This window comes from Danio aesculapii, chromosome 2 (assembly GCF_903798145.1).
Source record: "Danio aesculapii chromosome 2, fDanAes4.1, whole genome shotgun sequence".
NCBI classification, from domain to species: Eukaryota; Metazoa; Chordata; class Actinopteri; order Cypriniformes; family Danionidae; genus Danio; species Danio aesculapii.
The window spans coordinates 6,018,908-6,036,251 of record NC_079436.1 but is presented as its reverse complement, the minus strand read 5'-3'; the positions used below and the strand labels follow the sequence as shown (position 1 = coordinate 6,036,251).

At 35.9% G+C, this 17,344-nt stretch overlaps 1 protein-coding gene across 1 annotated transcript; it reads left to right on the top strand.

Annotated features, from left to right (window-relative positions):
• Positions 1-96: 96 nt before the first annotated feature.
• On the top strand, positions 97-16,221 carry anxa13l (annexin A13, like). The gene is made up of 11 exons (XM_056471666.1): positions 97-317; positions 944-1,019; positions 2,870-2,964; positions 4,078-4,248; positions 6,574-6,607; positions 6,747-6,826; positions 8,852-8,920; positions 11,383-11,484; positions 11,583-11,658; positions 11,834-11,946; positions 15,526-16,221. The coding sequence occupies exons 1-11, from the start codon at positions 303-305 to the stop codon at positions 15,643-15,645; spliced, it is 951 nt and encodes a 316-aa protein (XP_056327641.1). The 5' UTR covers positions 97-302; the 3' UTR covers positions 15,646-16,221.
• The last annotated feature ends 1,123 nt before the right edge of the window (positions 16,222-17,344 follow it).

Below are 17,344 nucleotides of genomic sequence, written 5' to 3'. Positions count from 1 at the left end.
TTACCCTACGCACATTTGTTTCATTCCTTCCGAATGAAGAAAAAAAATCGAATAATGTTCATAAACTGACACAGTTTGATACATTTACGAGGTCAACAAGCGGAGACTAAACTATTTTTATTTTGCTTATTTTTCTAGACGCGAAGTTGAGTGGAAGACGAAAACTAGAAACATCTGATGTAAATATTGTTTATGTTTTATATGCAGACGCCTAATGTGACGTCAGAATGCGATGAAGTAAAAGATGCTCGCGCTGGGTGGAGAGAGCGAACGCGCATTCAGACTCTCATCAGCATCACAAGATGGGCAACGTTCAAGTGAGTAAAGCAGTCGCAGTTAGTTTGTTTTGTCTAATTTTTCCCTTTTTTGCGTATATTACAGACAGTGATTGATTATTTTGTTACGAGACATTGCGTAGCCTGCATTGAAATCACAGACGAGTTTGTTTTTGTTTTGTTTTTGTTGCGTAAAACTTTAGTGTTTTATCTTTACGCTTTAACAACTTGCCAATATTAAAACGTGTACATTTTGTATGATTGTAAAATATTAATTTTTATTCATATTATTTTTACAATAAGTGTGTTGTTTGTTGTACTTTGCTGGGATTTGAGCAGTACTTTACACTCTCTCAGAGGAAGAGTAACGTGTATAAAAGAATAACTGCTTGTGTTATCAATAAGTGCACATTGTTATTATGGCAGTGGGCGAGGCAGAGGAAGGTTTACACTGTTCCTGTCCCTGCCCAGAGATCCCATGACTCAGCTATGTGTTATACAGTTCCCCTCCCCCTACAGACTGCATTGTGATCTAATGCAAAAGTCCTTGAAAAACACTAGGAATATCACTAGGGAAGAATATTTCATCTATTTCACAAACTCTTGTATGAGTCATTTTTAATTGTGTACCGGCATAAAATTTTTTTTTTACACAACCTTCATTTCAGCCCACAATAACTCCTTTTGAGGACTTTGATGTGGTGGCAGACATCAAGACAATCCGTAAGGCTTGCAAAGGAATGGGTAGGTGAAAAACTGTCAATACTGCTGAAAACACAAACATATATCGAGTGACTGCATGACATAATGTCTGACTGAAAATAGACCAACTTCAATTTGTATTGCACTCTTAAAAATAAAGATTACAAAAACTGTTTGTTGTTGCTGTAATGCCATAGCATAACTTTTCTGTGTATCCAAACATTTAGTGAACTCTCTTAAATGAATCACTTTTCGTGGTTATAAAAAATGAAATACACTTTATCTTCACTAAAAAGAAGAATGCAACCAATCTCTGGGAAACATCCATACACACTCACTCACACTCATACATGGACAATTTAGCCTTCCCAATTGGCCTATGTAGGTGGATATGCTGATTTTAATCAAAGTAATTAAATTAAGTAAATAAACACCTTAATTGCAGTATTGTTATTCATTATTGAATTCTACAATTCACCTGTACCTGTAGATTTCCTCTCAATGCTTCAAAGCTTAATGCTTATGTAGTCAATCTGCAGTTGGAACTTGGTTACCATACTACACCCAAGCAGTTTGCCTTGAATGGTGCGGATATTATCCGTAATCATACAGTAGATCATGCTTACATTGTTTAAGGTTAAGTCTTTGAACTGTGGTTAATGTGAGAGTTAATAAGGTCTTTGGCTTCAACATTATGTAATGATTACTTGGACTGAGATGAGGGTTAAAAAGAAGAATTGGGGTAATATCTGGATTGAACTCATTGCTGGGCATGGCGGATGCACCAGGCAGTTGGGTAGCATATGGCTAGCAGTTCCACTATACAAATATAAGCCTTGTGAGATTCTTCACAATCTTTAGCTACTGACAGGTGAGTCAATTTGTATGGCTTCTGATGTAGGAGTTATAATTTAATTTAAGTGTAATTTAATACTAAGTATAGTACATCACCTTAAACTAAATGAAAATGTGAAATATATGCTTGCCAGATATATGAAATAAATGTTTACGTGTAAAAAACATATTTCAGATATTTTAGTTTTCATTGATTTTAAGAAATACAAAATATTTAGTTGTATTGTTTTAGATTTCATTAACTGTAACAACCTGGCAAGGAAACAGATGTCAAAAAATATTTTAACCCTGTACTGCACGCATAATGATAAATCTATAAAAAAATATTTGACTGTTTTTCTTTTCTTAGAATGGCTTAACCAACTAGGGGTTGAGTGTCCACATATGTGAACAGCACATTTTAGCCCTTAAGTGGCTATTTAAAATACTATGAATGTTTTATATTTTGTTACAGACATACAGTGCCATCCTGCAACTGTTTTGCAACATATAATATGTCCCAAACACTATTCTTAAATGTCCAAAATGGGGGAAAATGTTTTTATTCTCTGATAGTCAAAGCAAATATGCATTAAAAAATTCAGGAAAAAGTGTTTTATGTAAATTAAGACCACGAGCGCACATATATGGGCATCATTTTTCTCTAAAAGTACATCAAAAAATGATACTTAGGTTTTTATTCTAATTAGGTTCTAATAAGCCAAAATAGCAAAGATAAATAAAAAAAAAATGCATTTAAAAAACAATTTGGACCTTAAGAGGTTAACTTGAAGTGCTGAGAATTTTTTTGCGATTTTTTTTTTTTATTATTATTATTTTTTTATTTATTTATTTTTTTTTTTTTAGAGCTTGTTTCGGGATTGATTGATTGATTGATTGATTGATTGATTGATTGATTGATTCAGTGCACTTACCATCACCATCAATTTTCAGTTTTGGGTGAACTATCCCTTAAACCAATATAAATAAAGTGCAGTTTAATTGTAATCAGAATGGCTGGTATTATGTGTTATGTGCTCATCTTCTATTGCTCACAGGGACAGATGAGGAGACCATCATTTCCATTCTAGCAAACCGATCTGCAGCCCAACGGCTAGACATTAAACAAGCTTACATTGAAAAGTATGATGATGTAAGTCAAATTTCCTCAATTTCAGTGGTAATTTTTTTTTTTAATCTAAGCACAAACATCCAAGAAATAGCAGTATTTTTTTTTTCAAAAGTATCTTCACATTTGAGGTAGCTTATAATAGCAAACTCTATATCAGTGGTTTCTCAATTTCACAACCCCACATTATATTGATTTAGCCTGCATTTGATAACTGTGTAAACCATAGGTCCCAAACTTGATTCCTGGAGGGCCGCAGCTCTGCACAGTTTTGCTCCAACCCTAATCAAACACAGCTAAACCAAATAATCAAGGTGTTTGAGACTACTAGACACTATTAAGCAGGTGTGAGTTGGAGGTGATTGGAGCTACGCAGAGCTGCGGCCCTCCAGGAATTGAGTTTGAAACTTTTGCAAGCTTTCACGTTTTTATTGTGCAGAGCTCGTAGAAAGCTTAAGAGCACCACTGATTGTCATTGATTACATTGTTTATGCTAAGGAAAATGCTAGCGAAGTGCTATGCGGGTAAACCTTGCCATGGCCATGGTCTTTAGCCTCCTTAGAGCACTGGTGGGTTACACATGGGGGCTCGTCCGGGATGGAAGTGAGGTTTAGGGGGGTGAGTGTAACGGAGGCCAGCTAGTGAAGTGCTATGCAGGTAAACCTCACTCCTCTGACCTCTAAAGGTGCTCTAGCAACAAACGCTAGAGGTCATAGTCTTTAGCCTCTTTGTTAGAGCAACTGACTCCCATACAAAGAATCGCCGGTTTGATCCCAGCTCAGACCAGGTTGAGTACAGTAGGACCTCTGGCACCATACATTGCAATGGCAAATGTTTTTATTTTACAGTTCACTGAAAGGCCTGCATTGGCTGCATCCAAAACCATAGCTGATGAAAAGCAGTATGTGACACAGAATGCATGTCTGAATAAAAAATTAAGCCAAAGTTCTGGGGTGGCAAAAGTAGTCCCTCAAGATCACATCCATACTATATATTAGACTGTACTTCTATAGTGGTTTTAAAGTAATTATTGATTCAAAATAAGTTTCTATTTATTTGGCAAAGCCATTGTGAATCACTCCACATCTAAATGAGTCTGTTTTCTGTTTTCCTTCTGTCTGTGGTCACATTGTCAAGGAGTTGGAGGAAGTCTTGAAGAATGAGCTGACAGGAAACTTTGAGAACGCAGTTATAGCCATGCTGGACCCGCCCAATGTTTTCATGGCTAAAGAGTTGAGGAGAGCCATGAAGGGTGCTGGGACAGATGAGGACGTGCTGGTGGAGATCCTCTGCACCAGCACCAATCAGGTCATTTGTTATTTACATCAACATATTAGAAGTAAAGTCACCTGATGTTCAAACATTCAACGTTAATTTCAAACACAAGTTGTATATTATATTAAAATGTGTAGTTTTGAAATAGAAACAATGAAATAGACTTATATTTCAAAATGTAAACTCTAGGAAATAAAGGAACAAAAGCTGTCACACTTGGGTATTACCTTTTGAAAAGGTACATGTTTGTACTTTTAAAGGCACAGTGTGTAATTTTTGGTGCTAGGGGGCGTGTGGTCACAACAAACAAAGACATAGTTTTATGATGCAATGACTAAGTTTGGAATCATGGGAGTTGTCATCTTCATTACATCCAAGTCTCCTACATAAGCCCTACAAGACAAGCCATTAAAGTGAAATTAGACCACTGAACAATTGCTGGTGAGAGACGAGCGTGATACAGCACAAAATAAAAGTACACAAAAATGATAACGCTCGTCTATATGTAAGATATTTTAATAAAATGTGCATTTAAAGCGCACCTATGGTAAAAAATCTACTTTTCAAGCTGTTTGGACAGACATATGTGAATGTATGGTGTATAGACCGTCATATTGGGGTGATATAAGCACACCCAGTGCTTTTTTTTCAATTTAACAAAAAAAAAAAAAAGGTGGACCAATTGGAGTGGTTTTTAAACCGACCGCAACTTTACCTGGAGAGCGGTCCCCCCGCCCACCAATATTGATTGACAGGCACGTCATCATATCCTCAGTTTGTTGATTCACGTCCGCCATTTTCAGCGTGAGTCGAAGCGATATCACTAAAGGAACACGCTAGCTCTATTTTTAGATGCAAGGTTCATTGGGCTCAACACAAGATCAATATTCTCCACATTATCGCTCTAATCGGAATTATTGGTTGTATCTTTAGGTAGGTTTGCAAACATGTGTACTTCTCATTGAGTCTACCTAATACTTCAGCCGTTTGCATTTCTCGCGATCCCAGAAGCTCCCTGTGATCTTAACTAGCATGCGTTTTAGAATTCTAAACAACGGTTTCTATCAGGGTACACTCAAGTCGACGGCTGGGCGCTGCGGACCGCTGCAGAAACATATGTTTAGAATTAAAAAATGCGTGGCGCGACGATTCGGGACACTTCATGTTTCTGCCGCGCCACAGAGAGTGTCTGGTGTGCCATGTCGCGGCTTCGAGCGACGCATCCGGTGCCTCAGTCAAAGTTAATTCAGTGTGCGTGGTTATTAGTCTCGGTGCACAAGCTCGGCACTTGAAACTAGCACACAGTTGGCTGTAAAACTGTACAAAGACACAAATGATTTTGTACTCTCTGCTTGGTCTGTGTCAGAGTCGTACATGTACGACTGATTGCTGATCCTCTCACTCCTGCTCCTTCTCGCAGTCTGCCTGTCAGACTGTCAGTTGCAAGCGCAGAGCGGGTGAGCTCATGGCCCCGCCCCCTTGTTACGTTGGCGGGAAGCCGAAACTAATTTACATGTGAAGCAACACACCCATAAATCAGCGAACTGTGGACACGCCCCCAACATGACACTTTTTAACACATCATAATAATCTGAATTGTGTTTTAAACTGAACCTAAACTGGCACACTCAGAAGAACCATAATATTAATATTAAATCATAAAAAAGAGGTAAACTATGTGCCCTTTAAGGTACCATGGGGTAAACTTTTGTACTTTTTAGGTATATGTATCTTTTGTACCCAGTGACAGATTTTGTACCTTTATTTGAGAGTGCTATTTTATGAACAACTTACATTATGGTGCACATTGTAAATGAAACCGAATCAAACAAAGTTCTGCATTGTCATTGTTAAAGCATTACAGGGCACAAACAAAACGAATCAGCTATGAAGGGAATAGAATATGAAAAGTATTGGAGAATAAAATGTAAAGACTGTAAATTTATGACTTTAATGAAGGTAAAATCCACTATTAATGTAAATTATGCATAAATATTCAAATATGAATGCATTTAAAGTGTATATAGAGACAAACAAAATTGTGTCAAAAATAAGCTAATTAAATATGCACAAGTAGGTTTAACAGAAGTATAACAAAGAAACAGCCTCTGAACAGGTCTGTCTTTAAAGGTTTGCAAGATATTGTTGAAAATTGCTATGCCTTTAAATTGTTATATGTTTTTATATATTACATTGCTAATACAATTAGCATAAATAAATTAATTGTGACAGAAATAATATTTATTAATTTTAAAAATATATTACCATTTTTGCAAATCTTAAATTCAGGCGACTAAATGTGTTTATCCTGATGAGCATCACTTCTCTAATGCATATTCTCTAATTCTTCATTAACAGGATATTTTGAATTGCAAAGAGGCGTATCTGCAAGGTAAGCATTTAGATTTAAATATGATTTTAAAATGAAATGAAGTATCAGTTGGTTGATATTGATTATTCAACTGATAATTTTAGTAGTAATAACCAAAATAATACATTATCTGAGTTGTGTAACATGTTTTGATGATCAGTTCATGAGCGAGATTTGGAGGCTGATATCGAAGATGACACTAGTGGTGAAGTGAGGAATCTCCTTGTTTCTCTGCTACAGGTAATTGAATTATGCAAATTTTAAAAGAATTATCAATGAACTAACACAGGCCCATTGGAAATAGAAGCAAACATGCACTTAAACATACACTCACTGGCCACTTTATTAGGTACACCTGTCCAATTGTTCGTTAACGCAAATGTCTAATCAGCCAATCACATGGCAGGCAGCAACTCAATGCATTTAGGCATGTAGACATGGTCAAGACGATCTGCTGCAGTTCATTTGACATCAGAATGGGGAGGAAAGGTGATTTAAATAACTTTAAAAGTGGCATAGTTGTTGATGCCAGGCGGGCTGGCCTGAGTATTTCAGAAACTGCTGATCTACTGGGAGTTTCACGCACAACCATCTTTAGGGTTTACAGAGAATGGTCCAAAAAAGATCAAATATACAGTGAGCGGCAGTTCTGTGGGCACAAATGCCTTGATGCCAGAGGTCAGAGGAGACAGAGGAGCCAGACTGGTTTCAGTTGATAGAAAGGCAACAGTAACTCAAATAACCACTCGTTTCAACTGAGGTATGCAGCATCTCTAAATGCACAACACCTCCAACCTTGAAGTGGATGGGTCACAACAGCAGAAGCTCACCAAAATTGGACAATAGAAGATTGGAAAAACATTGCCTGGTTTGATGAGTCTCAGTTACTGCTGCAACATTCAGATGGTAGGGTCAGAATTTGGCGTAAACTACATGAAAGCATGGATCCATCCTGCCTTGTATCAACAGTTCAGGCTGATGGTGTAATGGTGTGGGGGATATTTACTTGGCACACTTTGGGCCCATTAGTACCATTTGAGCATCGTGTCAACACCACAACCTACCTGAGAATTGCTGCTGACTATGTCCATCCCTTTATGACCACAGTGTACCCATCTGCTGATGGCTACTTCCAGCAGGATAACGCACCATGTCATAAAGCGTGAATCATCTCAGACTGGTTTCTTAAACATGACAATGAGTTCACTGTACTCAAATGGCCTCCACAGTCACCAGATCTCAATCCAATAGAGCACCTTTGGGAACGGGAATGGTTGATTCGTATCATGGATGCTCAGCCGACAAATCTGCAGCAACTGCGTGATGCTATGCTGATCTTATCCGTGACGTTATCGTTTTTGCACTTATGATACTTACCTGGAAATATTAATGACAAATAAAGGCTTATATTCATGCCGTTCTTTGCACAACACCAAAAAAAAAAAACTCAAAACATGTTAAAGATATCTATGATTTGTAATCGAATACCTTTTTCTGTCTGTCTCTATATGGAAAACTTTTCTGATTTGGTCAGTTTGCTTGGTAGCTCACTTTGTATGATGTTGTAGTTGTGATGCAGAGTGCTCGGGTGTCCAGGTGAAGCACGTTTCCACAAAAGCGATAAAAGGTCAAATGAAATGGTTGCAGTGCACTATTCCTATAGTTCACTAACACTATTGGTTGGGTTTAGGTAAGGGTTTAAGTTAGCAGTTTGCTAGATGATCTGTACAACAAGCCCTGCCTCCTTCTGGATGTGTACAAGATGGACATGTATCTGAAATGCATAACAAAACATGCCTTAAGTAATGTATTTCAGATTTTCTAAAATGTAGACAGCGCCCTCTAGTGGACTGTCATCTTAAAGTGCAACAAAATGTACCCGGAGGAACGTGTGTTTTACGTTTCGCACAAATGTAGCCTAAGGCACGTGTTTCCAATGAGCCAGGGCTGCAATTAACTGCACTTATAGACAGATTTACCTTACCATATTTCACCTTACCATAGACCTTGATTTAATATATTCATATTTTTAGAGGGGTATGGCATACATTTTTGTAATTTACTTACATTTTTCTTTACCAAATGATTTGTGTCATAACAAGCCTTATTTATTTATGCAAACCTGATTTAAATGTTCAAATAGGCTTTTCTTTACTTGCTCAGGAATGGTGTAAAATTCTCTTCCTAAACAATTCAAATGAATAAGGATAATGTATCAAATGAAAGTGTGTAGTTATTGTCTATAAAAACAACCTTCATCTGCAGGCTGACAGGGATGAGGCTTATGAAGTGGATGAAGCACTGGCAGAACAAGACGCAACATCATTGATTGAGGTGAGATTTTCTCTGGATTTTGCCACAGAAAATGATCTTCATCTTGTTCAAATTCAGTTCTTTGATATTTCGATAAATTTAGATATTGTTGATGAAATCCAAGAGCTCTCTTATCATCCATAGACAGCAGTGATCTCGAGACGTTCTGCGGGGCGTTTCCCAAAACCATCGTTAACCAACTAAGGTCGCAAGTTCCGTTGTTACAAACATAGTTTGTTGATTTGGTGTTTCCCAAATCCTTCGTTCCAACAAACATTCGCAAACTCCGTCACAAACTTGAGCACTTGCAACTATGCCTCTGGAGCTGTAGTTAGGAACATAGTTCCTGGCTGTGTTCTATTCCCACTTATCCCCCCTATGCCCTATTCATTTAGAACATTCTAACATTCAAAGTTGAAATGATTAAAAATAAAAAAAAACATTAAAGTCATCTCTCTTAGGTGTAATTTGCATTTGCAAGTAATTTGTAAAAGTATTTTTACAGTTCAGTTTTAGCGATCTTCATGTTTACAATTGTGCTCCCTTCGCAGTGCACTTTGAAAACATTGTTGTTATTTTGAATACAGCTTCATAGCGAAAGACCTATTATTTAAAAGCTAAATTTTTGTTACGTCGCCAAAGCTTTTGAAAACAAAAAACAGCATACGTTAATGCTTTTACTTTATAGTAGTTTATTTATTAAGTATCTGTACCTATTATGACATGGGCCTGTTGGTTATAACTTCCTGCAGTGGTTTACATGTGTCAAATTTTAAAAATAAAAATAAATAAACAATATCCTACTTAATAATAATCATCATCATCATTAATATTATTATTAAAGTAGGATTTTTAAAGGTCCTAATAAATAATAAATATCAAATTTCGTTTTATAATAAATAGCCTCAATATTTATTTATTTATATGATTTATATATGATATTAGAATACGTGTTAGCTTTTGCAAGTGATTTTATGTTTTAGAATAGAATATGTAATGTTCAATTTCTCAATAATATTAGTAAAGCAAACATGGGCCCTATATGTGCCATTTACATATATTTCAATTAACATAGAAAACGAGTACCAAAACTAATATTGGATTTATTTTAAATGCGTGTTTGTGTAAAACAATATAACTAAAGAAATGATGGGGTTCTTCTGTAAAGAAGTTGTTCCTCACAGGACGCGTTCTGTGTTAAGAAACAGTCAATATCCTACCTGGTTTCCTCGCTCCTCCATCCTACTACACGGAAACCGATCAAGCTCATCCCTCTTGTAAGACATCCCAATCCTCTAATTGCACTGTGAAGGATAGATAGAGGAGGTTTCTTGAGGAAGCATAAGAGGGAACATCGTTGGATCCTTTGTGGAAGTGTTTAACTGACTAAACGTGATTTGCATGTAAATCATCCTCCTCTTCACGTCTATGAAAATAATCACTTACTACAGTTGGTAAAATCAAACACACAATAATGTGAATATTAAGCATATTAATATTATTGTTAATTGGTTTTTACAGTTCTTTACTTCTGATGCAACACATTTCAGCACGAATAAAAAACAGTTAATAACAGGGATTTAATAATTCATTTTTAATCATAAGTAAAATAAAAATTACAGACAAACATGGTTTTGTGGAGGTTGAAACTATTATAATGTAAATAATTATCTGTAATATTTAGGGAATGTGAATGTGCAAGCACATTAGTAATGTACAGTATTCATTAAATGAAGACTCTCTGATGCTAAAGGAAGCGATGATATGTCATTTCATTTGATTCAACTCCTCAGTCCTCGCATCTTTTCCTTGCGACCTTCCTTTCAATCCTGAAGTGGTGGAGCTGAGACATGAGGATAGCAAGTGAGGGCAGGAAACGAGGATGCAAAAATAAAGCTGCGGTCACACTGGAGTTTGAGCATGCAAAATTCTGTCGTACGATGCTGCAAAAAGGGGCGGGATTAAACAAGATGATTAGATATTTAAAAAAGCGAGAGATTGCTCAGCGATATTTTAAATTTCTGTCCAGAGAGGTCGTGTTTTAATCCTCAATTGGTCTCACGCAGTCAAGTGATGCGAGTTCGCAGGTCAGAGTTCACCAAGCTTGAACTTTGCACCGCAGCGACATGCGAAACTTGATGCATGACCTTGCGTTTCCGGTCTGACGCATTCACGTGCGTATGAATGGAATCTATGGGGAGAAAAGCCCAGTGTGACCGTAGCTAAAGAATTGAGAAGCACCCTTTCCCTTCCAGAAATCCTTCCAGAGCTCCTCCATGAGACTTGAGACAGGTGAGGCACACAGGTGACAGTCGTTAGCACTAACACCACTGGCCTCTTCCGCTCTCACGGTTCTCAGCCCTGCCCACTCGCTACAATCATGCTTTGGCCAGTTTTTGGTTGATATCTTTTTCAAATAGACCTGGCCATCCCAGTTATTATGCTAGTTAAAAGAATCAGTACCTGTTGTTTCTTTTCTTCAGGCAGGTGAAGGCCGTTTTGGCACAGACGAGTCCACTTTCACATACATCCTCACTCACAGGAACTACCTACAGCTTCAGGCCACCTTCAAGATATATGAAACCGTATGCTATACACCAACTACACCCACTGCTGCTTTACAAGAGCCGTTTCAGGCATTCTGTCTGAGTGTCTGGTTTCCCTTTTTGTTGTCTTCTGATAGCTCTCTGGAACAGATATTCTGGATGCTATAGACAGTGAGGCTACAGGAACATTGAAGGACTGTTACGTTACACTGGGTAACTATAATAATCCAACCTATTCACCAACAAAAAATGAAAGGCCTTTTGGAAATGGTGTTGTTTAGAATTAAAGCGTCAAATTGCAGTTCACAGCAACAGATCTCTTTGATAAATGGTCGACTTTTATGCTTGCAGCACACGTTATACTGTGATTTGTTTTTGTTTTGTACAGTACGATGTGCTAAAAACCCGCAGCTGTATTTCGCCCGTCGTCTAAACGCTGCAATGAAAGGAGCGGGCACAGATGAAGAGACACTCATACGCATCATTGTGGGTCGCTCTGAGGTACAGTATGGGTTATTAGCCTTCCTGTGAAACTTTCATTCTTTTCCCAAGAAAGAACTTTAAAAAATAAATAAATAAAAAATAATAATGCATTTCTAATAGCTAATGTATATAACAGTCCATAACATTTAGCAGTATTTTACTATAATATTTAAACATATTTTCTATTATTTATCTTGCAACATACTAGTATTGAGCTTAAAGTGCAGTTACAGCCTTATTCCAAAATGGATGAAATTCATTTATTTCCTCAAAATTCTACACACAATACCCCATAATGACAATGTGAAATATGATTTTTGGAAATTGTTGCAAATTTATAAAAAATAAAAAACCTAAAAAATCACATGTACATAAGTATTCACAGCTTTTGTCGTGAAGCTCTAAATTGAGCTCAGGTACATTCTGTTTCCACTGATCATTCTTGAGATGTTTCAGCAGCTTAATTGGAGTTCACCTGTGGTAAATTCAGTTGTTCGGACATGATTTGAAAAGGCATACACCTGTCTATATAAGGTCCCAGGGTTGACAGTGCATGTCAAAGCACAAACCAAGCATGAAGACAAAGGAATTGTATGTAGACCTCAGAGACAGGATTGTTTCAAGGCACAAGGCTGGGGAAGGTTACAGAAACATTTCTGCTGCTCTGAAAGTTCCAATGAGCACAGTGGCCTCCATCATCCAGAAGTGGAAGATGTTTGAAACCACCAGGACTCTTCCTGGAACTGGCCGGCCATCTAAGCTGAGAGATCGGGGAGAAGGGCCTTAGGCAGGGAGGTGATCAATAACCCGATGGTCGCTCTGTCTGAGCTCCAGCGTTCTTCTGTGAAGAGAGGAGACCTTACAGATGGACAACCATCTGTACAGCAATCCACCAATCAGGCCTGTATGGTAGAGTGGCCAGACGGAAGCCACTCCCTGCCTGGAATTTGCCAAAAGGCATCTGAAGGACTCTCAGACCATAAGAAACTAAATATTCCCTGGTCTGATGAGACTAAATCAAACTCTTTGGAGTAAATGCAGGCGTTACGTTTGGAGAAAACCAGGCACTGCTCATCACCAGGCTAATACCATCCCTACAGTGAAGCATGGTGGTGGCAGCATCATGCCGTGGGGATGTTTTTCAGCAGCAGGAACTGGAAGACTAGTCAGGATAGAGGGAAAGATAAATGCAACAATGTACAGAGACATCCTGAATGAAAACCTGCTTCAGAGTGCTCTTGACCTTAGACTGGGGTGACAGTTCATCTTCCAGCAGGACAATGACTTAAAGCACACCGCCAAAATATCAATAGAGTGGCTTCACACCAAAGCGGTGAATGTCCTTGAGTGGCCCAGCCAGAGCCCAGAATAAATCCTATTGAGCATCTCTGGAAAGATCTGAAAATGGCTGTACACCGTGCATCAACAAAGAATTGAGCAAAGGCTGTGAATACTTACGTACATGGGATTTTTCAGGTTTTTATTTTTAATAAATTTGCAACAATTTAAAAAAATCTTTTTTCATATTGTCATTATGGGGTATTGTGTGTAGAATTTTGAGGAAATAAATTAATTCAATCTATTTTGGAATAAGGCTGTAAGATATATTTATATATATATATATATATATATATATATATATATATATATATATATATATATATATATATATATATATATATATATATATTCCAGCCTAACTAAAATAAATATGAAATAATAATAAATATAGACTGTAAAAAAATAAAGGTATATATAAATTGATGTGATATATATTTTTCTTGAAGTGAGACTAGTGCCATCTGGAGGCGTTAAAAATGAAACTTTGTAATGCCTGTTTAACAACCTACATAGCTTATATTTTTATAGAGAGGCTTTTTGATTTACATAGTTTATTTTCACTTGTTTATGATCCTTTAACATCTGAATTATGCCCATGATTAGCGTGTGTTCATATAACTAATAAGACAAAGATATCAGCCCATTCTGGTGAGTAAAAAGTTGGAGAAACTTCAAATAAAATATAATTTTTGATTGAAGAGGCTCAGAGTTAATATGCTTTGCTTTTTATGCAAGCGTGTTTCTACAACTACTTTTTTTCATAGCAGTATTTACAAATCAGCACAAATATTTATATAGAAATTAAAAAATAAAAACATGTCAAATTTATGTTATTTTAACATTCACTCTAAAAAAATACTAGGTTATTTCTTGTAATATGGACTAAATCAACTGCTGGGTTATTTTTTTATTAAATTAATATGACCAAATTCCATGTTGGGTTAGTCCATATTTCACCCATTTTGGGTTTAAATAACCCAGTGTTGCAGTTAGGACATTTTGTAAGAAGTTGAAAAAATAAAATAAATAAACATGTTCCAGATTAAAATCTTAAAGACTAAATTCAATGCTGTTGACTTTTTTGCTATATTTAACAGAATATGAAATGAAAATTCACAGTTCCAGTAGTTTCGCATTTTAAGCTATTCAGATGATCTGGCGAGAACATTTTTAGCTTAGCTTAGCATAAATGATTTAATCAGATTAGACCGTTAGCATCTCCCTTAAAAAAACATTTGATAATATTTGCATTAAAGCTTAATTAGACTCTTTTGTAGTTACATAGTTACAGACATTTACATTACATACATTTTTTTTTGTTTTATCTCAGCCAAATATTGTCCTATGAAAGCCATGCATCAATGGAAAGCTTGTTTATTCAGCTTTTAGATTATTTATAAATATCAGTTTCGAATAATGACTACATTTAATGATGATGATAATAATGATTTCACTATATATGACTCTTTAATTAGATTGTGCTTTTACATTATTCTTCATCAGTTAATATAATGACCCATTTTGGGATCCCAGTCCACACTTACAGTCCAAAATCAGTCAGAAATGCACATGTATGTGAGTACAAACTATTGTTGCAAAGGCGATTTTCTGTTAACCCCCCATACAAAAAAAAAACTTAATATGTCCTCCACTTGGGGATAAAGCTGACTACAAAGACCATTTAGAAACAGGTGATTAATAGTTATATGAAGGTATGATCTCATATGGTCGTCCCCCCACTTTTAAAATGTCTGCTTCGCCCCCTGATATATATATATATATATATATATATATATATATATATATATATATATATATATATATATATATATATATATTATATATATATATATATATATATATATACATATATATATATATACATATATACATATATACATATATATACATATATACATATATACATATATATACACATATATATATACATATATATATAAATATATACATACATATATATATACATACATATATATATACATATATATATATATATATATATATATATATATATATATATATATATATATATATATATATATATATATATATACATACATGTGTATATATATATACATACATACATACATACATATATATATATACATATATATATATATATATATATATATATATATATAATATATATATATATATATATATATATATATATATATATATATATATATATATATATAAACGAAGAAAACAACTGAATTCTCTATTCACTTGTAGGTAGATCTGGAGACCATCAAGGACATGTACTTGGAGAAATATGACGTAACCCTAAAGGATGCCCTGAGCTCTGAGTGTGGTGGAGATTTCAAGCGCCTCCTAATAGAAATACTTCACTAAATCACCGTCAGGGGGAGCCAATCGCTAACCACACTGGTGAAAGCTTTCGACACTGCCTATGAATATACACATACAATCACCTCTAATGGTTTTAACCAACTCATAACACTTTCATCGGTCTGTTTTTTGAAGTTAAAACGACTTCTGTTTTTACTCACTAAACGTAATTTATTAGTAATCATCATTCATTCTTTTATTGGACAATTTAATAAAAATACTCATTTAATACTTTATTAGCGTGAGTTTGTATACTGTGACAACTGCAAACCAAATATGTGGATGTTGGGCTTATGACTGTAGTGCTAATCTGGTAGCAGTTACATGCTAATGTTTAAATGGCTAGCTTCAAAGCTAAGAAAGCTAACTGGGCAATTTTTGTTAGATTTGGTGGTGACTAATATCATAAAGCAGTGCTGTGAAACCTATTATTGCAATGCTTCAGACATATATCTGATTTTAAGTATGTTAAAGGGACTTTGGATATAAGATATTGAAGTATATTAAATTAGATCATAGATATAACGACTGCCAGACAACTGTGTACATTTTAAATAAAGCATGCTCAATTAGAACAAACACACTCCTGTTTTGGGTCCTTTTTGTCTACTATGAAATACAAGTCAAAGTTCATTTAGAAATCACTTTTTTCTTTTTTTATTTGCGTTTTACCTACTGTCCTAACTTTTTCTGATTTGGGGTTGTACTTCCTAATATAAAAATTAATAGAATCAGAATCAGAAAGAGCTTTATTGCCAGGTATGTTCACACATACGAGGAATTTGTTTTGGTGACAGAGCTTCTACAGTGCAACAGCATTACAGAGACAGGACAAAAAACAGATCATAAATATATTTTTTAAAAAATAGAAGCAAGTAGTGAGTGCAAATATACAGATTGACAAGTGTATGTACAGCTATATTACTATATACAACGTTATATGTGCAGCTGTTATGTGCAGATTGGCATGTAAAGTGTGTTGTTAAATAAGTGTATATGTGTATAAAAGTGTATAGCAGTAGTGATGTTGGTTCCACAATAATTATCATCAAGTGTTCATGAGATGGATTGCCTGAGGGAAGAAACTGTTTCTGTGTCGGGCTGTTCTGGTGCGCAGTGCTCTGTAGCGTCGACCAGAAGGTAAAAGTTCAAAGAGGCAGTGTGCTGGGTGTGAGGAGTCCAGAGTGATTTTGGCAGCCCTTCTGCTCGCTCTGGATAAGTACAGTTCTTGGGGAGTAGGAAGGGTTTGTACCAGTGATTCGCTCAGCAGTCCGAACTATTCGACGTAGTCTTTGGAGATCGTATTTAGTAGCTGAGACAGTTATTGATGTGCAGACGACTGATTCAATGATGGAGGTGTAGAACTGTTTCAGCAGCTCCTTTGGGAGGTTGAACTTCCCCAGCTGATGAAGAAAGTACAGCCTCTGTTGAACTTTTTTTGAGTTATAATAGTTACTGGTTTTCAACAAAGTATTTGGTTTGCGTGTGGGTTCAACAGAACCCTTAAAGGCTTGGAAGATGAATCGAATGTGAGTACATACAATTTTCGGGGGGTGAACTAACCCTTTACATCAAATGTTAAACATTTTATACTTCATTCATTTCCATCTGTGTGAAATTTTAAAGGGGGTTGTATGGTTAGAGCAGTCTGTGAGGACTGACCTGACCCTGTTAAAGTAGCCATAATTCAGTGCTTCTTGTT

Bases quoted from the DNA above. Each gene is read 5' to 3' on its own strand.
- anxa13l (XM_056471666.1), top strand. The intron at 1,020-2,869 runs GTAGGTGAAAAA...TATTGCTCACAG, and splicing joins TAAGGCTTGCAAAGGAATGG to GGACAGATGAGGAGACCATC. The intron at 6,608-6,746 runs GTAAGCATTTAG...TTTGATGATCAG, and splicing joins CAAAGAGGCGTATCTGCAAG to TTCATGAGCGAGATTTGGAG.